The sequence below is a fragment of the Prinia subflava genome, chromosome 8, assembly GCF_021018805.1.
Source record: "Prinia subflava isolate CZ2003 ecotype Zambia chromosome 8, Cam_Psub_1.2, whole genome shotgun sequence".
Classification (NCBI taxonomy): domain Eukaryota; kingdom Metazoa; phylum Chordata; class Aves; order Passeriformes; family Cisticolidae; genus Prinia; species Prinia subflava.
In genome coordinates this window covers 20,018,874-20,043,437 of record NC_086254.1, presented here as the reverse complement: position 1 = coordinate 20,043,437, position 24,564 = coordinate 20,018,874, and the positions used below count along the sequence as shown (strand labels likewise).

General features: G+C 58.0%; 2 protein-coding genes and 3 gene segments (V, D, J or C); 4 read left to right on the top strand and 1 right to left on the bottom strand.

Annotated features, from left to right (window-relative positions):
* Nucleotides 1-12: 12 nt before the first annotated feature.
* On the top strand, nucleotides 13-1,252 carry LOC134554348 (T cell receptor alpha variable 26-2-like). The segment is given in 3 exon segments: nucleotides 13-64; nucleotides 552-872; nucleotides 1,113-1,252. Coding segments are annotated over 3 exon segments (513 nt in total).
* Nucleotides 1,253-6,568: 5,316 nt separating this feature from the next.
* Nucleotides 6,569-7,065, bottom strand: LOC134554347 (feather keratin Cos1-2-like). Its single transcript, XM_063404898.1, has 2 exons — nucleotides 6,755-7,065; nucleotides 6,569-6,611 (listed from the first exon to the last, which is right to left on the bottom strand). Exons 1-2 carry the CDS (start codon nucleotides 7,063-7,065, stop codon nucleotides 6,569-6,571), a joined length of 354 nt encoding a protein of 117 aa, XP_063260968.1.
* Nucleotides 7,066-17,747: 10,682 nt separating this feature from the next.
* LOC134554346 (uncharacterized) lies at nucleotides 17,748-18,488 on the top strand. The gene has a single exon (XM_063404896.1). It carries the CDS (start codon nucleotides 17,748-17,750, stop codon nucleotides 18,486-18,488), a length of 741 nt encoding a protein of 246 aa, XP_063260966.1.
* Nucleotides 18,489-19,985: 1,497 nt separating this feature from the next.
* On the top strand, nucleotides 19,986-21,867 carry LOC134554345 (T cell receptor alpha variable 1-1-like). The segment is given in 3 exon segments: nucleotides 19,986-20,337; nucleotides 21,194-21,489; nucleotides 21,856-21,867. Coding segments are annotated over 3 exon segments (357 nt in total).
* Nucleotides 21,868-21,879: 12 nt separating this feature from the next.
* On the top strand, nucleotides 21,880-23,849 carry LOC134554344 (T cell receptor alpha variable 26-2-like). The segment is given in 3 exon segments: nucleotides 21,880-22,474; nucleotides 22,982-23,328; nucleotides 23,808-23,849. Coding segments are annotated over 3 exon segments (465 nt in total).
* The last annotated feature ends 715 nt before the right edge of the window (nucleotides 23,850-24,564 follow it).

Below are 24,564 nucleotides of genomic sequence, written 5' to 3'. Positions count from 1 at the left end.
CGGAGCGGCAGCATGCGGCGGTGTCGGGGCGCGGGGCTGGCGGCGCTGGCCGCGGTGCTGCTCGGTGCGCGGGGTGGCAGCCAAGGGGGCCGGGGCCGAAGCCGGGGCTGTGTCTGGATCTTTCTGGTTCAACTCTGGGCTCGGGATCCGTCTCTGGCACTCCTGCTGCTCCTCTCTTCCTTTTCGCCCACTGCCCTCATCCCTTTTCTACTCAATTAATCAAATCCCTCCCACCCTTTCTGTTTGACTACTCCATTTCTTTTTGCGATTCATTGATTCATTCATTGATTCATTCATTCATCCACCCAGCCATCAATTCATTCCCACCAATCTATTTTCTTCATTTCAATTTCCACTTCTACAGTTGGAATCTTCTTAACGATATCAACATATATTCTCCAAGATCCTGCCCTTAGAGGAATAATCTTACCGTGCTTAATTCTCTGAACATATCCCAGTAACGTCTGATCTCTCTTTGTCAGCCTTCTTCCCTCTCTGCGTGCATGACATTTTCTGCTGATGGAAAGTGATTCTTCTTTTCTCCCTGGCAGTGGTTGTGGCCAGAGCTGAGGTACAGCAGGAGCCGTCACTGGAGACCACCGAGGGCAGCGGCATCAACATCAATTGCTCACATCCCAAAATCCAGGGCACCGATTGGATACAGTGGTACCGTCAGCTCCCGGGCAGAGAACCCGAATTCCTCGTGACCACTCTTAAAGGACTCAAGGATGTGCCGGACATCGCAGGAGAGCTGAGGGTGTCAGCGGATCGGCGTTGGAGCGCGCTGTGGCTGCGGCGGCCCCGGCGCGGGGACGCGGCCGTGTATTACTGCGCGCTGGGCGCACGGGCAGAGGAGCCGGGGCTGCGGCCGGGCACGAACCGCCGCGGGCGGGGCCGGGCGGGGCCGGGGGCGCAGCGCCGGCCGCGGCCAGCAGGGGGCGCTGCCGCTCCGCCCGCCGGGCCCCGCGCGGCCCCGCAGCTCCTTCCTGTGCCCCGAGCCCGCCCGCACCGAGCCCGCACAGCCCGGCACGCCCGGGGCCCGCACACGCTGCCAGCCCGGCCCTGCCCGCACACACTCGCCGCGCACAGCTCAGCACGGCCTCGCTCCCCAGCCGCCCTCGGCCCGACACCCAACTGCGGAGCCCCGCGCCTCTGCCAGCGCCTCTCGCCCTCCGCCTGCGCCTGCTGCTGCTCTCAGCCGCCTCGGCAAAGCGAACAGCTGCTCCTGCAGAGCGCCTGCCGCGCCCGCTGACAAACAGCAGCACTGACCGGCACACAGGGGCTGATTCATGGGATGCTGTCACCTCCGTAGGTCATGGTATGAGAGGGGTTTGCAGCGAGGCCTTCGAGGTGACAAAGAAATCTCCATGTCTGTCCCTGCAGAAATGTCGCTGTTCCATCCTGCAAGGTGCATAAGTGTTGGAGTCTAGAACACCCCTCTGGCCACCCTAGAGAGTTTAGAGACCGTACAGGGGGGTCTGGGATCTGTACAATGGGGTCACTTAGACCCACACAGATCCCAGGAGGACACTGACTCTGATTCCTGTCCATGAGAGTGAACACTCACATGCAGGAAGAATCACAAATCCTAAGAATTTAAAATAAGTAATAGATAGTTTATTATAGAATATAAATATAAAAATTAGGATTCTTAGCATATGAAGCTAAAGAGACAAGATAGAGGAATTGGGGAGTGGCCCCTGTCTTCCTTGTTCTTGCTCTCGTCCCCCATCTTGTGCTAAGTTGAGTTTTAGAGATTAGCTTAGAGTAGAACTGACATGTTAGTATAGGTAGTAGGCATTAGTAAAATTTTGTAAATAAAAAATACGTCTTAGACAGTAGTTGGGTCAAGAGTATCGTACATAGGGTGCGGGGCTCTCTAATCCACCCAGTCTGCCGCGTATCCTGCTCTGCAGAGATACCTTGCAGAGCTAAGAAAGAACTGAGATAATGTACCCTGTCAAAAAAGTGCCTAGCAGAGCTGAAAAAGAACTAAGATAATAAAGAATAAACAACCTTAGAAATGTGCACCAGCAGATTCCGCTTGTCGTCTCTACCTCTGGTATGTAACACTTAAAGCAAAAAGAAGACTAAAAACCTTATTACCTCTGAGAACAGCAACCCAGAAGAAATTCCCAGAAAACAGCAACCTTGAGAAAACCCTTATTACCTTAACACTCAGCAACCCCAAAGAAAATCTCAAAGAAACAGCAACCTTGAGACATAAGAAGCAGCATTCTCACATGGACGTGTAAGGGAGGGGAACTTTCAACCCCACCTGAGGTTGGAATTGACTCCTCCTACATTTTTTGTCCTCATCCTTAAGTTTCCCCAAAGACACATGGATGTGCATTCAGCATGTTCCTGAGACAGTAGAACATCTGTGAGGGAAAACAATCAATCTGTTCAAGTACAGGAGAATTTCACATCATCAGAAGGCTCTGTCACACCCACCTTCCACCTAAAACCAATTGCTCCCTTTTCCTTCACATTAGGAATCTCTCAAGCATTTTGAAAAGCAGATCTAGCAATGCTGCAAGTGTTGGATGAAGACATTTGAAAGGCTGAGCTCCCCATGATGTTTCCCTCCAGAGAATTGCTCTACAGACCCCATTTTCTTTTGACAATGGGTTTTTCAGCATCTTCAATGACGAGGGTGGGATCACTATGGAGTTGACTCGAAAAATGGGGTGGGAGTGAGGGAGCAGGGAGAGAGGTGTTCATCCCAGGGAGATGGAGAAGGGCAGGGGAGAAGCAGCACAAACAGAGGGGTCTGCTGTTCCCACAGGAAATTGCAGTGACCCCACAGAGCTGAGAAAGCTCAGTGGGGAAGGAGCCCCTGAGCTCCCCGGTGCCCAGCCCTGGGGGTGCAGCAGAGCTGGCGATTGCAGCTGCGGACGTGAGGACTCCACTGCGAGCTGAGCGGGAACAGCCCCTGCCCCTGGCTGAGGCGCAGAGGCACGGAATGCTCACACTGCCAAGGGCTGAGGGAGCCACGGGCGCTGCTGCTGGACCAGGCACAAACGCAGCAGGAGCATTTCAGGCACGGCAAGGACAGCTCATTTCCCTGCCTGCTCCCGCGGCTGCTTCCTTTGCTGCCCCCGACAGTGGTTTTCCGGCAGCTCTGTTCTCTCGGCGCTGGGACGAGCTTTGTGACTCTGCCTCACTCAGCAAACACGCACCTTGGGCTCGGCATGCACCTCGCCTATCTCATCCTCACCGTCTTCCTGGGACAGCTCCTGGGTGAGTCCTGCCTCTTCCCCAAGACATCCCTCTTCTTCTTCTCTCCAGGAAACCACCAACCTCCTTATCAGTACCGTGTGATCAAATATCAGTGAATATTTGGGAATGGCTGAGAAAATTCTGCATCTCTGTGATTTTGCGAGTGTTTGCTCAAGAAACTTTTAAATTTGTAAAGCAAAACGGAAGAAAGTGGAGGGAAACCTCAGACCCCTTCTCTGTCTTTTCTCTCGCCTTCAATGCATCTCCCTCTGCCTCCCTATTCTCATCCTCCTGCTGTCACCTCAGGAGATCTCAGCTCTAGGCACATTCTTCCTACATTTATGTAAATTCCCAGATCCACTCAAACCTGCCCCGGGCATCTGAAACTTCTCATTTCACTGACATTGACAGGGTGTCCCATTCTGCCTCCAGGTTGACACATCTCAGCCACAGCTTCCAGGTTTCTCCGGGCTGGAAACACAACCAGGGCTCCCTCTTCCCATGTCCAGCATATTGTGAATAAGAGGATCAAGCAGCCCTCAGAAGTGACAGGGTTGGGGTAGCAGGATGACCCTTTCTGCTGTACCTCGGTGGGCTCCTCAGGCAGCTGGAGGGGTGCTGGTTCCAGCACACAAAGTTCAGGCAGGACAGGCTCTTCCCTGGTCTTTTAAGCTGTAGGAGTACAGACACAGCCCAGCTCTCCTTTGTGTGATGCAAAGAAAAGAGCTCTGATTTGATTCCCAAAATCTCTCAGGACTGTGCTACAAGGCAGGGAGCTTTCTCCACCAGTGTTATCCATCGGATTAGTTTTCCTTCCCTCAGTCCTTCCCTGTGGAGCTGCTGACCTTCACTTTCTTCCAGGCACCTCAGGGCAAACCACGGTCACCCAGGAAGATGGAGCAGTCACGGTGAAGGAGGGACACCCCTTCCACACCACCTGCAAATACCAGATCAGTAATTTTCGGGGATTACTCTGGTACCAGCTACAGAAAGGCCAAGGCCCACAGCTGATCTCCTATCAAGCAGGGAGTGGCCCCAAGCACAGCGGCCGTTTCACCACGCACCTCAACACCACGGGGAAATACAGTGTCCTGCAGGTGCAGCAAGTGGAGCTCTCTGACACTGCCCTGTACCTCTGTGCTGTGCAAGACACCCTGGTGCAGGGAGCTTCCTGGGCTGTGCAACAACCCAGGGGAGGGAGGGGATGTGTCAGTGCGAGGCTAAGGTTGGGGAAAGGACACTGGGCTCAGCCCAGTACTCACCAGAAGTTACATCATATGTGTGTTCAATGGGCTGATAGCTTTGACGGCATCCACCCTAGTACTTCCCTTGGGAAATTATTTTCGACTATTTAGACTCCTTTCTGCCTTGTGCAGTCTTTAAGTAAAGAAAAATTGCTCTGTGCTTGCCTGGGACCTTCCTCACTGCAGCCCTGCTGCTTTTGGCCCCACATGTCCTGAGCAGAGCCCAGGGCTGGTGCTGTGTTCGTGCCTTGTGTGCTCTTGGAGCAGCCCCGTTTGCAGGGACACACGTGAAGCACCGATTTGTGTGTGGCTCCACACCGGTGTGCACAGCCCTGTGTGTGTCCGTGCGTGTCCCTGATCGGGAGGGAATTTCCTGACTGTGCCAGGGACACCGAGTGCTGCTGTGGCCCTGAGCAGCACAGGTCAGCAGCTTCGCAGGCTCGGAAGGATCCTGAGTGCAGCCGAGTGGGGACGGCAGCTGCCTGCTCGAGATGTGTGCAGGCAAGAGGCACAGAAATGCAGCCGCTGTGTCCTGAGCCCTCCTTCCCCTGCCTCTGCAAAGCTCCCGCTCGGCTGATGCTGATTTCAGGCCTACCAAGGGCGGATTCACTCCTACTTCGATGCTCAGCTGAGCTTAGCACAAACAACACGGGCGGGGACGGGACATGGCTGTCTCTTGTCGCTGGTCGTGCCCAAATTGTTGTGTCGCTGATGGTGCTGGTGCTGTGAGAGGCGGGCGCTGAGGCCGGCCGGGGCGGAGCTGGCGGCGGCGGACAGGAGGCGGCATGGCCGCAGCAGAGAGTCGGGGCTGAGGGGCCAGCGATGCTCGGCGGGCAGAGCGGCGGCATGCGGCGGTGTCAGGGCGCGGGGCTGGCGGCGCTGGCCGCGGTGCTGCTCGGTGCGCGGGGGTGGCGGCCAAGGGGCCGCGCCTGGCACTGGGCTCATCCCGCAGCTTCCTGGACGCTGCCGTCCTGCCTGGCTTCCTCTCACACCTCTTCCTGCCAACTGTCCTCCCGTTCATCCCTCCCTCTTCTCGATCCCTCTCCCTCATCCCTCTCCCGCAGACCGCTCCGGCTTCTATTCTTTCCCCAAACATGAAGAAGCATTACTTTATAAGTCACGAAGTCTCTGCTGCCTTGTCCTTACCTTTTTTTATGTCTTTTCTTTTTTGCTTCCTCCCACATCCTTCCGTTCTCAGGTGACTTTCCTAATACTCCTTTCATTCATGCATTCGCCTCTTCACAGACGATTAGTGGACACTTGCATTCCTGCACATCTTGACATCCCCTGGGAACTGTATTCTTCATCATCTCTCTGTGTTCCTTACGGCTTCTGCGGGCTTTCTTCTGGGGAATGGTCGGCAGGGGTGGGTAGAAAGTGTGAGTTGAGGTTTGTTCTTTTTCTCTCCCTGGCAGCGGCTATGGTCAGAGGCCAGGTGCAGCAGGAGCCATTCGTGGAGACCACCGAGGGCACCAGTATCAGGATCAACTGCTCACATCCCAATATCCGGATGGGCGATTTCATCCATTTCTTCCGTCACCGCCCGGGCCAAAGCCCAGAACTCGTGGCGCTCACTGCTAAAGAGTCCAAGGACGTGCGAGACCCTCCAGGGCGTCTGTGGGTGTCTGCGGATCGGGGGAGCAGCGCGCTGTGGCTGTGGCGGCCCCGGCGCGGGGACGCGGCCGTGTATTACTGCGCGCTGGGCGCACGGGCAGAGGAGCCGGGGCTGCGGCCGCGCACGAACCGCCGCGGGCGGGGCCGGGCGGGGCCGGGCGGGGCCGGGGGCGCAGCGCCGGCCGCGGCCAGCAGGGGGCGCTGCCGCTCCGCCCGCCGGGCCCCGCCGGTCCCGGGCTGGGGGGGCGCTCACGTCACCCCCCCTTGGGAAGCTCCCTGTTACTTTGAAAGCTTGGAGAGTGTCTGCAGGGAGGCAATGATTGCAGAGACACCAAGCCTGAATGCAGCAGAGAGATTTGAGGAGTCACAAAGTCAGAAGAAAACTCACTGCTAGTGGACAACAGCAGTGCTGGCAGCCCTGGGACATCAGGGAATCTGTCCTTCTTGGTAGTGGAGTAGTTCCAGCCCCGCGCCTGTCTACCTGCCCCTTACAGGGACATGAGACGCATGGTCTCCACCAGGCTCCTCTTGCTGCCAAGGGGAGACAAAGCAAACAAAGAAAAGGGAAAGCCAAAGCCTTCCAGCTGTGCTGGTACCAGCGTTGAAAAAATGTCCATTCTTTGCCCAACACCATGTTCTGAGTTCCCTGAGCTGTCTCCATGGGGCTTTCCCACCATCTTCTCCAGCGGAGGGAACTTCTGCCATAGCAGCAGCTGTAAATGCCAGACAGGTCACAGCCCCCAGAGCTGATGGGCACTCCCTGAGTGCTGAGGATGTTGCCAACAGCAGCAGAGGTGGAGGATCCCACGGCAGTGTTCTGTGGGAAGGAGCTGAGGATGGGGCCAGGCAGGGTCACCAGCACGGGCGAGGGTTGAATGGCCACGGTGGAGTCCTGGCACTGCCTGACACAGGGCTCATTGCAGCTGTTGGCCAGCGGGGTGGGGCCGCAGGGCTGGCAGGGCCGGCACGGGCTGCAGCAGGACATGTCCCAAAGTCAGAAATGCACCTGGGAGAGGGAGCACACATGAAACAGACCACAAGGGTGAATGAGAGCAACCAAGGCCACATCTGAGTTGGGAGCTGGAGCCTTGGCAAGAAGCCACTTTCTTCCTTGCCCTGCAAATAGCAGCCTCCTTGAGTGCAGAGCAGGTGGGAGATGCTGTGCCAGGTCCGTGCTTCCTCTGGAGAAGGTACTTGTGCCATGCACTGCCTCACGGGAGCTCTGGTGACAGAGTCCCTGGCAACACCCCAACCGAGCTGTGCCCCCAGAGGAAGTGCTGAGCCCAGTGGGACCCTCTGTCTCTCATGTCCCTTGTCTATTCTTACAAAGCCGTGCCCTAAAGGAAAATGCAAAGTCCCAGCGTGACAGCAAAGAGGGGATGTGAGGGAACAGATGATGGGAGCAGAGGGCGTGTCAGTCTTGAGATCCCCATCACCCACCCCAGCCCCGCCGCCTCCGACCTGCGGAGACCCGACCGCTGCCCCACTCCCGCCACGCTCGCCTCCCCTCCGTTCCCTGCCAGGACCCGGCGAGGGCCCGAGCAGCGCCGGTGCAGGGCTCAGCCCCGGGGCGGAGCTGGCGGCAGCGGAGAGGACAGAAGAGGAGTGGAGGTGTCAGAGAGGAGGCGGCAGGGCCGCAGCAGAGAGCCGGGGCTGAGGGGCCAGCGATGCTCGGCGGGCGGAGCGGCGGCATGCAGCGGTGTCGGGGCGCGGGGCTGGCGGCGCTGGCCGCGGTGCTGCTCGGTGTGCGGGGTGGCAGCCAAAGGGGCCGGGGCCGAAGCCGGGGCTGTGTCTGGATCTTTCTGGTTCAACACTGGGCTCGGGATCCGTCTCTGGCACTCCTGCTGCTCCTCTCTTCCTTTTCGCCCACTGCCCTCATCCCTTTTCTTCTCAATTAATCAAATCCCTCCCACCCTTTCTGTTTGACTACTCCATTTCTTTTTGCGATTCATTGATTCATTCATTGATTCATTCATTCATCCACCCAGCCATCAATTCATTCCCACCAATCTATTTTCTTCATTTCAATTTCCACTTCTACAGTTGGAATCTTCTTAATGATATCAACATATATTCTCCAAGATCCTGCCCTTAGAGGAATAATCTTACCGTGCTTAATTCTCTGAACATAACCCAGTAACGTCTGATCTCTCTTTGTCAGCCTTCTTCCCTCTCTGAGTGCATGACATTTTCTGCTGATGGAAAGTGATTATTCTTTTCTCCCTGGCAGTGGTTGTGGCCAGAGCTGAGGTACAGCAGGAGCCGTTACTGGAGACCACCGAGGGCAGCGGCATCAACATCAATTGCTCACATCCCAAAATCCAGGGCACCGATTGGATACAGTGGTACCGTCAGCTCCCGGGCAGAGGACCCGAATTCCTCGTGACCACTCTTAAAGGACTCAAGGATGTGCCGGACATCGCAGGAGAGCTGAGGGTGTCAGCGGATCGGCGTTGGAGCGCGCTGTGGCTGCGGCGGCCCCGGCGCGGGGACGCGGCCGTGTATTACTGCGCGCTGGGCGCACGGGCAGAGGAGCCGGGGCTGCGGCCGGGCACGAACCGCCGCGGGCGGGGCCGGGCGGGGCCGGGGGCGCAGCGCCGGCCGCGGCCAGCAGGGGGCGCTGCCGCTCCGCCCGCCGGGCCCCGCGCGGCCCCGCAGCTCCTTCCTGTGCCCCGAGCCCGCCCGCACCGAGCCCGCACAGCCCGGCACGCCCGGGGCCCGCACACGCTGCCAGCCCGCCCCTGCCCGCACACACTCGCCGCGCACAGCTCGGCACGGCCTCGATCCCGAGCCGCCCTCGGCCCGACACCCAACTGCGGAGCCCCGCGCCTCTGCCAGCGCCTCTCGCCCTCCGCCCGCGCCTGCTGCTGCTCTCAGCCGCCTTTCCTAATTCACGGATTACTGTCACCTCAGTAGGTCGTGGTGTGAGAGGGGTTTGCAGCGAGGCTTTCTGAGGTGACAAAGGAATCTCCATCTCTGTCCCTGCAGAAATGTCTCTGAGCCATACTGCAAGGTGCACAAGAAGCAGCATTCTCACAGGGATGGGTTAGGCAGGGGTACTTTGAATCCCACAGGAGACTAGAATTCTCTTCTATACATTTTCTCATCATCCTCAGGTGTCCACAAATACCCTGGGATGGGATGTGCATTCAACATCTTCCTGAAACAGAAGAACATCCAGGAGGGAAAACAATACATCTGCTCCAGTACAGGAGCATTATGAATCATCAGAGGGCTTTGTCCCTTCCCCCTTCCTTTCCCTTTCTCCCAGGCCAGGTGACAGTGTGTGCAAGGGCCCTTTGTGACACGGTGCAGCATGGTCACCGTGGGACAGAATGGGACAGGATGTCAATTGGGCCCTTTGTGACACGTGCTGACAAAGGTGCTGGCGGTGACACAGCCACACCACAGTGCTGGGAGCACACAACAGGACAGGACGGGACAGAGTGGTGCTGTGAGAAGCCCCCACATTCGTCCGTCTCTGACCCGGAGCTTTTCCAAGTCATTCATCGAACAGGTAACCTAGTGGCAAGACTGTGGGACTTGGTGGCCAGTGGCCTTCCTGAGGCTTCTTTTTGCAAGTGCCTCCAAGGTCAGGCTGTGGGATTTGGTGACTCAGAGCTTTTCCGAGGCATCTCCCATCCTCACGGCCTGTGCCCTTGAGGCAACATCCTGGGACTTGGTGACCACAATCGTTTACGAGGAGTCTCCTGGCCTTGTGGCAGGAGCCCTTGAGACCCAAGTGCAGCACTTGCTGTCCTGCAGCTTTCCTCAGGCTGCTCTGTTGCAGGTGCCTTCAAGGCACAACTGTACGACTCTATGACTCAGGTCAGGTCAGGACTGAGACAACTGTCTTGAAGGTTCCCTGGAGAACAAACTGTGGCAGGGCAGGCAGATTTCTCAACCTGCTGAAAGTGTTCAGAGGCAAGAAAAAGAAAGGCTCTGGAGCTGTCTCAGCACAACAGCCTGAAGAGCCAGAGCACTTCCAGCCACTGCAGCACGGTGAGTGGCAGAGCTGGGTCACAGGTCTGATGGCTGCAGTCAGCTTGGCCACATCCCACCCCATCCCAAGTCAACATGCTCATGGACAGGATGGAAGAGGCTCTGGGGCTGCCCCTCGCAGTGGCTGTGCTCCATCCCGTGGGGCATCCTGGGGCTGTCCCTGCCTGGGGATTGCAGGGCTGGGCTCTGTTCTCCGGCCTCTCCCGCAGCCCCTCAGCTCTGGCTGCGCTCGCTCTTTGCCAGATGCAGCCATGGACAAGAGCAGGAGCCCACCCGTGGCCACTTCCCCAGAATACTGAAAGCATCTGCAGCCATCCCCACCTGGGCTGGGGCTGCTGTCACTGCTCAGCCAAGCACCGTACTTGGAGCACTCCATGGAACGTGTCTCTCTTCCCTGTCCTTTGTCCTCCTGCAGATGTTCAGGGAATTCCAGCGTATTCGGCACAGGAAGACCAGCACTACAGCAACTGAGGACACAGCTGAGGCTGATCCCGGACTCACCGAGCTCCAGGCAGAGCCTGATGTCAGCCCAGATTTGGCTGAGCACTCAGAAGACTCTGACACTGCAACAAACGCTGACAGGGCAAATGCTGATGTGGCAGTGAATGAGGTTGTGGCCATCACAAACACTGACAGTGGAGAGACTCAGGACATCGCAGAGACTGAAACCAGCCCGGATTCAGCTGAGCGCTCAGAAGATTCTGACGCTGCCATGAATGATGACAGGGCAAAGGCCGACGTGGCAGTGAATGAGGTTTTGGCCATCACAAACGCCGACAACAAAGAGACTCAGGACATTGCAAATACTGAGTCCACTCCCACTGTGCATCATGCTCCCAGTATGGATTTTTTCAAAGAGAGAGGTTTTCCTTCTCAGCAGCAGGTAACCAGCCTGGGTCCAGGGCTGGAGGCCTCCCGGGATCATGTGTCCCTTCAAGCCACGGCCACTGGGTCCCCTCAGCCTTTGAGGCCAGCATAGTATAGTGGAAAGGGAAGAAGTTCTTGGGGGAAGCTGGGAAATTTGCTCCCTTGAACAGTACTCCAAGACTTTCCCATGCCTCCTCCAGGTGCCAGCCATTATAAGGAGCATTCACCAGAGTCTGGCATCCCATGGAAATGTGGATGTCAGGCTGCACATTAACCTTGTGAGGCTGGCTGATGAACACCCTGCTGATGTGGTGGTGACCCTCCTGCACTGTGCCCCAAAGTGTGACAGGTACGGAGCCCACCTGCCTTGAGAGCTCAGGGCTCAGCAGCCTTTAGGGCCCATTACCCTGCACAGCCTGTGCAATGCGGTCTGCCAGACAGGTGGAGAGGTCCAGGACCCTTGGGCCCTGCTGTTTCCTGAGCCTGCTCCCTCCTTGCCCTTCAGGGCACCCAGCCTCTGTCACCTGAGCCCCCAGAGCTGCACAGGGCATGCTAGTGTGGCTGAGACACCCCTGACACAGAGCTCTGATCCCACAGTGCTGCTGCTACCATGTGGAAAACCATAGCCTCATCAGGACCAACAGTGGAGAAGGTTCTGGCAACACTGCTCTGTGTGATGGAAGATTGGCCTGTGCACAGCATGTGCACCTCTGACAGGGACCAGAAGGATGTTTTTGCCCTGGCTGTGAGTTTCTGGAACTGGCCTTTGCTGGCTCCCAGGTCACCTCTCTGGAAGTTCTCCATCCTCTCCCTGCCTCAGGCGCTGGGCTAAAACTTGGCCTAGGGGCAGGCTCAGGGGACACCAGGCCTGCTGCTTCCCTTGTGTCTCCTCTTGGGCCCTGCCACATGGACACCTCGGTACTGAGCACTCTCTTGGGCTGCTTCTTTTGCAGGCAACTCTGGTGCTCTGGGTGATTGTCCAGGAGCCTGAGTGCCACGAGGCAATGATACTTTATGCCTCCCGCCTCTTTGTGGCTCTGCTCTTCCACATTGTCATCACCACAGAGCAGATGCCAGAGGAAGTTGATCACTTCTGGAGAGCATGCCAGGAGGAACACCACCTTTCCAGCAGCCCCAACAGGTCTCAGTCCTCCTGTCCTTGCCATGCCCTTGTGGCCAGTGCCAGTGCTCCCAGTGTGACTTGGACTTTGCTGTGCACACAGGTTTGCAGTGCAGGCCATGAAGGCTCTGCTCTGCCGGCTGCAGTGGGACAAAGAGGTGATCACTATGGAGCGCAAGCATGGCTGGGACACACTGCTCTGTGCTGACACCCAGCACTATGCCGTGGGTCTGCTGGCCAGGTGAGATCCCCTTCTCCCTGCTGTCCCCAGCATTTGTGCTCTGTGCCTGGGCTGCCCCACACACTGCCTATGGTCATGGGCCAGAGGGCCTCATCACTCAGGTATGACCCAGCAGACTGGAAAAGGCTGGCAGAGGAGGGTTCCCAGAAGGAGCTGCCTCTCAGAGCGCCCAGATCTCCACCAGGGTGCTGGGCAAAGACTGCATCTCTGTGAGCCAGTCCTGGGAGAGGTTTGCCCCTCTGCTCAGGGGCTTGCTGCCTTTTTTGCCCTGGCAGGGAGTTGCACCAAGTGTCCCTCCCCTTGCGTTCTGCAATTGCAATCCGGCTGCTTGGGCTGCTCAGCAGGGAGGAGCCACACTGGGATCTGCCAGCCCTGGCATTCCTTGTGGAGGTGAGCCTGAAGGCCAGCGCTGCTGAGCTGAGCTGCCTCCCAGCTCTCTGCCCTCTGCTAGCCACGGCTGCCTGGGCCCGTGCCCGCACCCTGTGCTGCTGCCTGGGCCCGGCCCTGTGCAGCTCTGGGCTCTGCCAGCCGGCTCCCCTGTGGCTGGCACTAATGGAGCCCTGTGCCACCTTTCAGCTCCTGGATTGCCTGGACTTGAGTGAATGTGGTGACAGCATCCTGGCAGTGATATCAAGGCACCTGCAGAGCGAGTGCAGGCACAGGCGTCGCCTGGCACTCAGAGGCCTCCAGGTGCTCAGCAAGGATCCCTTGATGGTGAGAAAGCAGCAGTGGTGAAGCTGCACTGGGGAAAGCAGCCCCTTGGGCTGGCTGGGCTTCAGGAGCTGAGGCAGCTGCTCCCAGCCCTCCTGTCTCCTGCCTCATCTGCCCTAGTGCTTCGGGATAGGCCCTTGGCAGCAGGCTGGGCTTGCAGTGCCAGGGTGGTGCTGGCAGTGCAGCTGGTCATGGCTTCCCAGCACAGTCTTGTGTTCCACACAGGCCATAAGGATTTGCAGCCTGTCTCAAAGCCTTCTGCAGCTGCTGGGCAATGCAGATGGAGACGTGGTTGGCATGAGCGTCTGTGTGTTCACTCATCTGTTGAAAAACAAAGACATCCTGATATCCAGCACCACCGCCCCGAAACTGGCTGAGGCACTCCTGCCACTCTTTGGCCATGTAAGGCTCTGTGCCCGCAGCCTTGGGCACTGGCTGCTGCCCGGAAAGTTTGTGCCCTGTGGATTTTTGGATTGTTCAGGTGGGCCTGCAGAAGTTGGTGCTGAGGCTTTTCCTTTCCTCCAGGACAACAGCCATGTGCAGCTGCTCTCCATTGACCTCTTCTGCAAGGTGATGGATTTGGCAGTAGATGAGGGAAAAAAGCTCCTTAAATCAATTGTGTGCCACAGCCTACCTCCACTTTTATTCCACTTCCATGATGAAAACTGGCGTGTGGCAGAGGTGAGGACCCTTGGGCTACTGCTGTCCTGCTGGGAGGGGACTTGGCTGCCTCCTGCCCTGGCGCCTCCCAGGCTGCAGCCTCCTCCTGGCCTGGGCACAGGAAAGTGAGTCCTGTGCCCTGGGCTGCAGTGCCATGGCTGCATCTCTGCTGCTCTCCAGGCCTCTCGAGAGACTCTGCATTTTGCGGTCGAGTTCCTGAAGAGGAAGCATCTCAAGCAGCTGCTGAAGACAAAGGAGCTGTTGACGTTCGCCGAGGTCCTGGTAAGGACGGCCTGGAAGCCGCAGCCTCAGACGGGAGAAGCCCCCTGCCCCTGCCGCTCGGTGTGTGCGGCTGGCAGCTGTGGCCCCCGGCCAGTGCTGCACCCAGGGGCGCCGGCCTGCGCCCCACAAGCCGCTCTCTTCCCTGGGCCGCCAGGGCTCTTCTCCAGACTCCTGTGGCTCCGATGGGGCCGGGGGCCGATGGAGCTCCGGCCGGGGCGGCACCGCGGCTCCCCCGGCAGCAGCCGGCCCTCTGCCCCCTCCAGAGCCCGGCAACAGCGGCTGCTGGCCGGGCCTCAGGGCTGTGCGGGCAGGGGAGGCCGGGGCCGGGCGCAGGGAGAGCCCGGCCGAGGGGCTCAGCCCGCACCAACCCTTCCGTCCTGCCGCTCTCTACAGCTGGCAGAGGACAGGAGCCGAGCGGCCGAGCACCTGCGCCGGGCCCTGCCGTACCTGCAGGATCCACAGGAGCCCGTGCGGGAGGCGGCCATCAGCTTCAGTGGTGAGCCACGAGCCCGGGCCCCCTCCCCGGCCCGCCGCAGCTCGGCCCCAGCCCCGCCTGCTGCCCCGGCAGCGCCGGCCGGGCCCGGTGCCGGGGAGCCCCGCCTGCCCTCGGGCGGCAGGAAGCAGCCCGGGCCCGGCCTGAGCCCTGCCGGGGCAGGAGGCCGTGTGCCCGCAGGACTGGCAGCGCCGCTGGCACGGAGCTGTGCCGCTGGGCCGTGACACGCTCTGTTCCCAGGGATCGCCGCCGTGTTCCTCATGGGGCAGCCAGGAGAGCTGCAGCTCCTCGGTGAGGGTGAGTGAGGGCAGTGGGCTGTCAGCGGGGGCTGCCAGGGAGAGGCTGCAGTGCCTGGCCCGGCTGCGGACCCCTCCCTGTGTGGACGAGGAGTAGCGTGGGGAGAGCACAGTGAGATTTCAAGGATGTGGGGAGGGGTGGACTCGTGGCCCGAGTTTCAACGGGACTCCGGATCCCGTTGGCCCCTTCTGCTCTTGTGGCCATGGCAGGAGCTGCGTGGGGTGGCCCTGACAGCACTTTCCCCTAGGACTCCCACCGATCCGGGCTCTGACTGTTGCTCTGTTCCTCTCTCTTCCAGCCCTTCAAGCCCTGCAGAGAGATGACAGTCCTTCCCAGACAAACATAGTAGTCCAGCAGTTAGTCAATGAAAGAGCTGCAGAACTACGCTCATCTGCTGGCTCAGAAGAAGCAGTGTCTGTTTAAGACCTCCAGATGCCACAGAAAAGAGACTGCCTTGAGACCAGAAGCTCAGCTGAGCTGAGGCACAGCTGAGGATTTGCACAGCTGAGGCTGTGGCAAGATCGCATGGCTTCAGCCCTCACCTCGCCTGTAGACAGCTCCCTCCCTCTACCCCTCTGACCATGCCCATCCCCTTTTCCCCTCCCAGCTCATCCCTTTTCTTTGCCGTTAATCAATAAACAGCTTGGCTTCTTCGCTTTACCTGCGGAGCTCAAGTGGCACAAGTCCGGAACGCTGGGACACACAGGCCCCTCCTGCTTTTCTCTTCTGCACTTTTTTGTACAGAGACACATGAACGAGGGCAGATCAGGCTGGAAAGCTCCCTGTGCTGAAGGCCCAGTTCCACAGCATTGTGGAGTTTAAGGTCTTGCTGAGCATCCGAAGCCCCTGGATTTTGGAAGAGCCAACCTGAGTATGCTCTGAAGTCAGCTGTGAGGGATTCCATGGCAAGCATCCACAGAGGGCAAAGGAGCTTGGAATGCTGGAAGCTTTCACGAATAGCTTCCTGAAAACACAGCAATGCTCCATCCCGGCACAGGGTCAGGAAGAGGGAAGAAGCAGAGACCATCAGGGCTTAACAGGGAGCTTTGGGTGTGCCTAAGGGCAAGTGAAGCAGCAGCACGGTGGCCCAGACTGGGACACGTGACCGTGCCAGTGCCCGGAGCGCTGTCAGACAGTGCCGGGATCCCAGGTGCGGTTCTGGTCCCCCCAGCTGAGGAATGGCAGCCCCTGCCTCAGACCCAGTCAGAAAGCAAACCAAGTGAGACCAGAGGGAGGGCAGCCTTCCAGTCTCTCTTGGGCATGGCCACAAAACAGCCCCTACTGCTGCTTCTTTTTCTTCCTCACCTGTGTTTGGGGTGTGCTGATGACAGCGCCAGCCAGGTTGTGCTCTGCGTTCTAAAGGCTGTTGAGAGCAGGCATGAAAAGTACTGTGTGCACAGCAGAGAGTCCTGGAAGGTGCTGGCAAGAGCGTCCTGTGAGCACAGGGCTCTGGTCTCTGTCTGGGAACAGTCTGCTTTTGCTGCCATGACTGCAGGCAGGAGTTGAGGCAGGTGAAGAGGCAGCGGGCAGCTTGTGTTTGTGGAGGGCCTGGGGCTGCATATCTGAACCTCCACCTGGAAACACACTTGGGAGAATACAAGCGACAGCTGGAGTGCTTGTTCTGAAAGGAGCAGAGGTAATTCAGCTTTTCCAGGGTTTCTTAAGAGTGTGTTAGTGTTCCCTAGGAAAGCTACATATTTGGGGAAATGCCTTTGGGGGAAAGGGGCTTGCTTCCTAAGCAAAGTGCTTTCCAAGGAGCTCCCAGTGAGGCAGGTGCAAGTGTCCCCATTTGGCTCTCTGTGAGCCTTTCCGTCCTGGAGGCCCTTTGCAATTGGCAGATGGGCAGGGGAAGGGAGAAGGCTGTGAAGAGTAGGTTTGGAATGCACCTGGACCTGGAAGACCAACCCCAACACCTGCAGCAGGATGTGTTAACAGCAGGTCCTGTCCCGCTGCATCCCAGCAAAGCCTCGCAGCAGACCTGGATCCACATCAGGATGCTGGTCAAGAGAGGTCTTGGAAGCTCAGGCAGCTGATTTTTTTTCTTTTTTTGGACCCATCCATCCTAACACTTCATTTGGGAAAGTACTGTGGACTACTTTGACTCATTTCTGTATTGTAGAGTCTCAAAGTAAAGAAAGATTGTGCTGGGCTTGCCTGGGACCTTGTCCTTCCACACTGCAGCCCTGCTGCTTTTGGCCCCACATGTCCTGAGCAGAGCCCAGGGCTGGTGCTGTGTTCGTGCCTTGTGTGCTCTTGGAGCAGCCCCGTTTGCAGGGACACACGTGAAGCACCGATTTGTGTGTGGCTCCACGGGACACGGCTGTCTCTTGTCGCTGGCGTTGCTCAAATTGTTGTGTCGCTGATGGTGCTGGTGCTGTGAGAGGCGGGCGCTGAGGCCGGCCGGGGCGGAGCTGGCGGCGGCGGAGAGGAGGCGGCAGGGCCGCAGCAGAGAGCCGGGGCTGAGGGGCCAGCGATGCTCGGCGGGCGGAGCGGCGGCATGCGGCGGTGTCGGGTCGCGGGGCTGGCGGCGCTGGCCGCGGTGCTGCTCGGTGCGTGGGGGTGGCGGACAAGGGGCCGCGCCTGGCCCTGGGCTTATCCCGCAGCTCCCTGGACGCTGCCGTCCTGCCTGGCTTCCCCTCAGACCTCTTTCACCCAACTGTACTTCCGCTCATCTCTCCCTCTTCTCCATCCCATACTCCTGCAGAAATCTGCGGTTTCTATTCTTTGCCCACTCCTGCAAAAACATTGCTTTTTTATAACTTATAAAGTCAGTCCTTAGCATTACTAACTTTTCTGTCTTTTTGTGCTTCCTTCACTATCCTCCCGTTCTCCAGTGTCTCTCCTAATCGTCCTGTCATTTTCTCATTCGTCTCTCCACAATTGATTAATGGACAATTCTGTTCCTGCGTATCTTGAAATCCTCTGGGAACTCTTTTCCTCACGGTCTCTGCGTTCCTGACTGTTTCTGCGGGCTTTGTACAGTGCAGTGCGGCAATGAAGGATTTCAGGTTTGTCCTTTTGCTGTCCCTGACAGTGGCTTCAGGCAGAGCCCAGGTACAGCAGGAGGCATTCGTGGAGACCACCGAGGGCAGCGGCATCAGCATCAACTGCTCACACCCCACCAAACAGCTCGGATACTACATCCATTTCTACCGTCAGCTCCCGGGAGGAGAACCCAAACTCCTCGCACTCGCTGCTAGAGGGTCCAAGGCTGTGCCGGACATCGCAGGAGAGCTGAGGGTGTCGGAGGACGGGCGGAGCAGCGCGCTGTGGCTGTGGCGGCCCCGGCGCGGGGACGCGGCCGTGTATTACTGCGCGCTGGGCGCACGGGCAGAGGAGCCGGGGCTGCGGCCGGGCACGAACCGCCGCGGGCGGGGCCGGGCGGGGCCGGGGGCGCAGCGCCGGCCGTGGCCCGCAGGGGGCGCTGCCGCTCCGCCCGCCGGGCCCCGCGCGGCCCCGCAGCTCCTTCCTGTGCCCCGAGCCCGCCCGCACCGAGCCCGCACAGCCCGGCACGCCCGGGGCCCGCACACGCTGCCAGCCCGCCCCTGCCCGCACACACTCGCCACGCACAGCCCGGCACGGCCTCGCTCCCGAGCCGCCCTCGGCCTGACACCCAACTGCGGAGCCCCGCACCTCTGCCAGCGCCTCTCGCCCTCCGCCCGCGCCTGCTGCTGCTCGCAGCCGCCTCCGCAAAGCGAACAGCTGCTCCTGCAGAGCGCCTGCCGCGCCCGCTGACAAACAGCAGCACTGACCGGCTCACAGGGGCTGATTCGTGGGGTGCTGTCACCACCGTAGGTCATGGCATGAGAGGGGTTTGCAGCGAGGCTTTCTGAGGTGACAAAGAAATCTTCATCTCTCTCCCTGGAGACATGTCCCTGAGCCATGCTAGAAGGTGCACAAGAAGCAGCATTCTCACAGGGAAGGTTAAGGCAGATGTACTACTTCTACATGAGGCTGCAATTCACTTATCTATATTTTCGCCGCATCCTCACGTGGCCACCAATACTCATGGATGTGCAATCAACATCTTCCTGAAACATTAGAATATCTTGGAGGGAAAACAATCAATCTGTTCAAGTACAGGAGAATTTCACATCATCAGAAGTCTCTGTCACACCCACTTTCCACCTGAAACCAATTACTCCCTTTCCCTTCACGTTAGGAATCTCTCAGGCACCCTTAAAAGCACATTTAGCAATGCTGCAAGTGTTGGAGGGAGACACTTGAAAGACTGAGCTCCACATCAGGTTTCTCTCCCGAGACTTGCTCCACAGACCCCATTTCCTTTTGAGGACTGGAGCTTTTCAGCATCTTCAGGAAATCCTTGGGCTTAGCAAGTTCAGCAGAGGCCAGAATCAGGGCATGTGAAAGGCAAGAGTGTCTGGTTCTCTAAGGCTCACATCAGGTTAATTTTCTTTTCTAAGGGAAGAACCTGGAAAAGGGAAAGTGATCCACAAAGCACACGATGACACCAATGGGGATGTGATAAGGGAATGAAAGGGAGCTCAGAGCTCTCTGATCTCTAGTTGATGGGCCATTAGGAAACACAGGTTGTGGCTGTGAATTGGCTCAGGCTGAGCTTTGTCAGTGACAAAGCTTAGAGATAATGAAAGAGGAGATGGAAGCCCCAGGACAAGTGAGACTGCCAGTGATTTGTCTCTGGGATCAGCAAGGATGGTTGCAGCTTTCTCTTCTTAGAACAAATGCTGGAAAGAATCCTCATCGCCCTGTACTGGTCTGATTATCTTTTCTCTGCTCTGAAGCCTAAGAAGGCTCAGTCTTTGAAGGAGCTCATCGAAGGATAAGGTTTCACTTGGAAAATCTGTGACAGCCTCAGGACCCTGCATTTCTCTAGCATCCTCCTTCTAAACCACGAGCAGTGCAACACATGCATAAGAATGTTCCTATTGCACCCATTGTCACTACCTGTATGATCGTCTATGTTATTCCAGAAAATTTCTTGTGACAAACCACTTTAGAGGAAACCAAAGTGACCAGGATGGGATCACTCTGGTGTTGACTTGAAGTAGGGAGTGGGAGTGAGGGAGCAGGGAGAGAGGTGTTCATGCCGGGGAGATGAAGAAGGGCAGGGGAGAAGCAGCACAAACAGAGGGGTCTGCTGTTCCCACAGGAAATTGCAGTGACCCCAAAGAGCTGAGAAAGCTCAGTGGGGAAGGAGCCCCTGAGCTCCCCGGTGCCCAGCCCTGGAGGTGCAGCACAGCTGGCGATTACAGCTGCGGACGTGAGGACTCCACTGCGAGCTGAGCGGGAACAGCCCCTGCCCCTGGCTGAGGCCCAGAGGCACGGAATGCTCACACTGCCAAGGGCTGAGGGAGCCACGGGCGCTGCTGCTGGACGAGGCGCAAACGCAGCAGGAGCATTTCAGGCACGGCAAGGACAGCTCATTTCCCTGCCTGCTCCCGCGGCTGCTTCCTTTGCTGCCCCGAGAGTGGTTTCCGGCAGCTCTGTTCTCTCGGCGCTGGGACGAGCTTTGTGACTCTGCCTCACTCAACAAACACGCACCTTGGGCTCGGCATGCACCTCGCCTATCTCATCCTCACCGTCTTCCTGGGACAGCTCCTGGGTGAGTCCTTCCTCTTCCCCAAGACATCCTTCTTCTCCTTCTCCCCAGGAAATCACCAACCTCCTTATCAGTACTGTATGAGGAAATATAAGTGAATATCGGGGAAAGGCTGAGAAAAATCTGCTTCTCCTTGTGGTTTTGTGAGTGTTTGCTCAAGAAATTCTTAGATTTGTAAAGAAGAAAATGGAAGGGAGAGAAGGGAAACCTCAGACCCCTTCTCTGTCTTTCCTCTCCCCTTCAATGCATCTCCCTCTGTCTCCCTCTTCTCATTCTCCTGCTGTCACCTCCGGAGATCTCAGCTGTCTCTATAGTCCCACATTCTTCCTACTTTTATGTAAATTCTCAGACCCACTCAAACCAGCCCCCGGTACCTTACTGTTTTTAATTTCATTGTATTGATAGGGTGTCCCATTCTGCCTCCAGGCTGACACAACTCTGCCACGGCTTCCAGGGTTGTCCAGGTTGGAAACACAACCAGGGCTCCCTCTTTCCAAGATCAGCATTGTGCCTACCCAGGCATCAAGGGGCCCCCAGAGGTGACAGCGATTGGGAAGCAGAATGAATGCTTTTGCTGTACCTCGATGGGCTCCTCAGCTCGCCTGAAAACAAAAAGTCAGGCTGTTCCAGGTTGTCTGTGCAGTAGAAGTAGCGGCAGGAAAAACGCCCAGCTCTTGTCAAGATCCTGCTGTTCTGAGAGCTCTGAAATCCTGCCCAAAACCTCTCCCTCCTTTCCATTTGCACATCTCAGGACTTCCCTGAAGGGCAGAGAGCTTTCTCCACCAAGGTCTTACACCCCCGTTGTTCTTCCGGCCTGTAGTCCTTCCCTGAGGAGCTGCTGACCTTCACTTTCTTCCAGGCACCTCAGGGCAAACCATGGTCACCCAGGAAGATGCATCAGTCACGGTGAAGGAGGGACACCCCTTCCACACCACCTGCAAATACCAGATCAATAATTTTGGGGGATTAATCTGGTACCAGCTACAGAAAAGCCAAGGCCCACAGCTGATCTCCTATCAAGCAGGGCCTGGCCCCAAGCACAGCGGCCGTTTCACCACGCACCTGAACACCACGGGGAAATACAGTGTCCTGCAGGTGCAGCAAGTGGAGCTCTCTGACACTGCCTTGTACCTCTGTGCTGTGCAAGACACCCTGGTGCAGGGAGCTTCCTGGGCTGTGCAACAACCCAGGGGAGGGAGGGGATGTGTCAGTGCGAGGCTGAGGTTGGGGAAAGGACACTGGGCTCAGCCCAGTACTCACCAGAAGTTACATCATATGTGTGTTCAATGGGCTGATAGCTTTGACGGCATCCACCCTAGTACTTCCCTTGGGAAATTATTTTCGACTATTTTGACTCCTTTCTGCCTTGTGCAGTCTGTAAGTAAAGAAAAATTGCTCTGTGCTTGCCTGGGACCTTCCTCACTGCAGCCCTGCTGCTTTTGGCCCCACATGTCCTGAGCAGAGCCCAGGGCTGGTGCTGTGTTCGTGCCTTGTGAGCTCTTGGAGCAGCCCCGTTTGCAGGGATACACGTGAAGCACCGATTTGTGTGTGGCTCCACACCGGTGTGCACAGCCCTGTGTGTGTCCGTGCGTGTCCCTGATCGGGAGGGAATTTCCTGAATGTGCCAGGGACACCGAGTGCTGCTGTGGCCCTGAGCAGCACAGGTCAGCAGCTTCGCAGGCTAGGAAGGAGCCTGAGTGCAGCCGAGTGGGGACGGCAGCTGCCTGCTCGAGATATGTGCAGGGAGGAGGCACAGAAATGCAGACGCTGTGTCCTGAGCCCTCCTTCCCCTGCCTCTGCAAAGCTCCCGCTCGGCTGATGCTGATTTCAGGCCTACCAAGGGCGGATTCACTCCTACTTCGATGCTCAGCTGAGCTTAGCACAAACAACACGGGCGGGGACGGGACATGGCTGTCTCTTGTCGCTGGTCGTGCCCAAATTGTTGTGTCCCTGATGGTGCTGGTGCTGTGAGAGGCGGGCGCTGAGGCCGGCCGGGGCGGAGCTGGCGGCGGTGGAGAGGAGGCGACAGGGCCGCAGCAGAGAGCCGGGGCTGAGGGGCCAGCGATGCTCGGCGGGCGGAGCGGCGGCATGAGGCGGTGTCGGGGCGCGGGGCTGGCGGCGCTGGCCGCGGTGCTGCTCGGTGCGCGGGGGTGGCGGCCAAGGGGCCGCGCCTGGCACTGGGCTCATCCCGCAGCTTCCTGGACGCTGCCGTCCTGCCAGGCTTCCTCTCACACCTCTTCCTGCCAACTGTCCTCCCGTTCATCCCTCCCTCTTCTCGATCCCATACTCCCGCAGACCGCTCCGGCTTCTATTCTTTCCCCAAACATGAAGAAGTATTACTTTATAAGTCACGAAGTCTCTGCTGTCTTGTCCTTACCTTTTTTTTATGTCTTTTCTTTTTTGCTTCCTCCCACATCCTTCCGTTCTCGGGTGACTTTCCTAATACTCCTTTCATTCATGCATTCGCCTCTTCACAGACGATTAGTGGACACTTGCATTCCTGCACATCTTGACATCCCCTGGGAACTGTATTCTTCATAATCTCTCTGTGTTCCTTACGGCTTCTGCGGGCTTTCTTCTGGGCAATGGTCGGCAGGGGTGGGTAGAAAGTGTGAGTTGAGGTTTGTTCTTTTTCTCTCCCTGGCAGCGGCTGTGGTCAGAGGCCAGGTGCAGCAGGAGCCATTCGTGGACACCACCGAGGGCACCAGTATCAGGATCAACTGCTCACATCCCAATATCCGGATGGGCGATTTCATCCATTTCTTCCGTCACCGCCCGGGCCAAAGCCCAGAACTCGTGGCGCTCACTGCTAAAGAGTCCAAGGACGTGCGAGACCCTCCAGGGCGTCTGTGGGTGTCGGAGGATCGGGGGAGCAGCGCGCTGTGGCTGTGGCGGCCCCGGCGCGGGGACGCGGCCGTGTATTACTGCGCGCTGGGCGCACGGGCAGAGGAGCCGGGGCTGCGGCCGGGCACGAACCGCCGCGGGCGGGGCCGGGCGGGGCCGGGGGCGCAGCGCCGGCCGCGGCCAGCAGGGGGCGCTGCCGCTCCGCCCGCCGGGCCCCGCGCGGCCCCGCAGCTCCTTCCTGTGCCCCGAGCCCGCCCGCACCGAGCCCGCACAGCCCGGCACGCCCGGGTCCCGCACACGCCTGCCAGGACAAGGAAAAGGGAAAGTGATGAACAAAGCATAGCAGTGCGAAAGGAGGTGGTAAGGGAATGAAAAGGGAGCTCAGACCTCAGCAGCACCTAATTGATGGGCCATTAGGAAACAGCGGCTGTTGCTGTGAATTGGCTCAGGCTAAGCCCTCAGTGACAAAGCTTAAATAGGCGATGAGATAGGAGATGAAAGCCCCAGAAAAGGACTGATATGTCTCTGCGATCAGCAAGGATGGTTGCAGCTTTCTCTTCTTAGAACAAAAGCTGGGAAGCATCCTCATCGCCCTGTACTGGTCTGATTACCTTTTCTCTGCTCTGAAGCCTAAGAAGGCTCGGTCTTTGAAGGAGCCCATACAAGGATAAGGTTTCACCTGGAAAATCTATGACAGCCCCAGGACCCTCCACTTCTCTAGAAACCTCCTTCTAAAGCACGGGGAAGTGCAGCTTTTGCATGAGAATGCCTCTGTTACAACCATTATCATTGCCTGTATCGTTATTCACATGATTCTAGAGGCTTTTTTGACAAACCCGTTTTAGATAAAATCACGATGACCAGGATGGGATCACTCTTGTGTTGACTTGGAAAATGGGGTGGGAGTGAGGGACCTGAAAGAGGGGTGTTCATCCCAGGCAAAGGAAGAAGGGCAGGGGAGAAGCAGCAGAGACAGAGGGGGCTACTGTTCCCAGAAGAAATTGCAATGACCCCGGACAGCTGAGAAAGCTCAGTGGGGAAGGAGCCCCTGAGCTCCCCGGTGCCCAGCCCTGGGGGTGCAGCACAGCTGGCGATTTCAGCTGCGGACGTGAGGACTCCACTGCGAGCTGAGCGGGAACAGCCCCTGCCCCTGGCTGAGGCGCAGAGGCACGGAATGCTCACACTGCCAAGGGCTGAGGGAGCCACGGGCGCTGCTGCTGGACCAGGCACAAACGCAGCAGGAGCATTTCAGGCACGGCAAGGACAGCTCATTTCCCTGCCTGCTCCCGCTGCTGCTTCCTTTGCTGCCCCCGACAGTGGTTTCCGGCAGCTCTGTTCTCTCGGCGCTGGGACGAGCTTTGTGACTCTGCCTCACTCAACAAACAC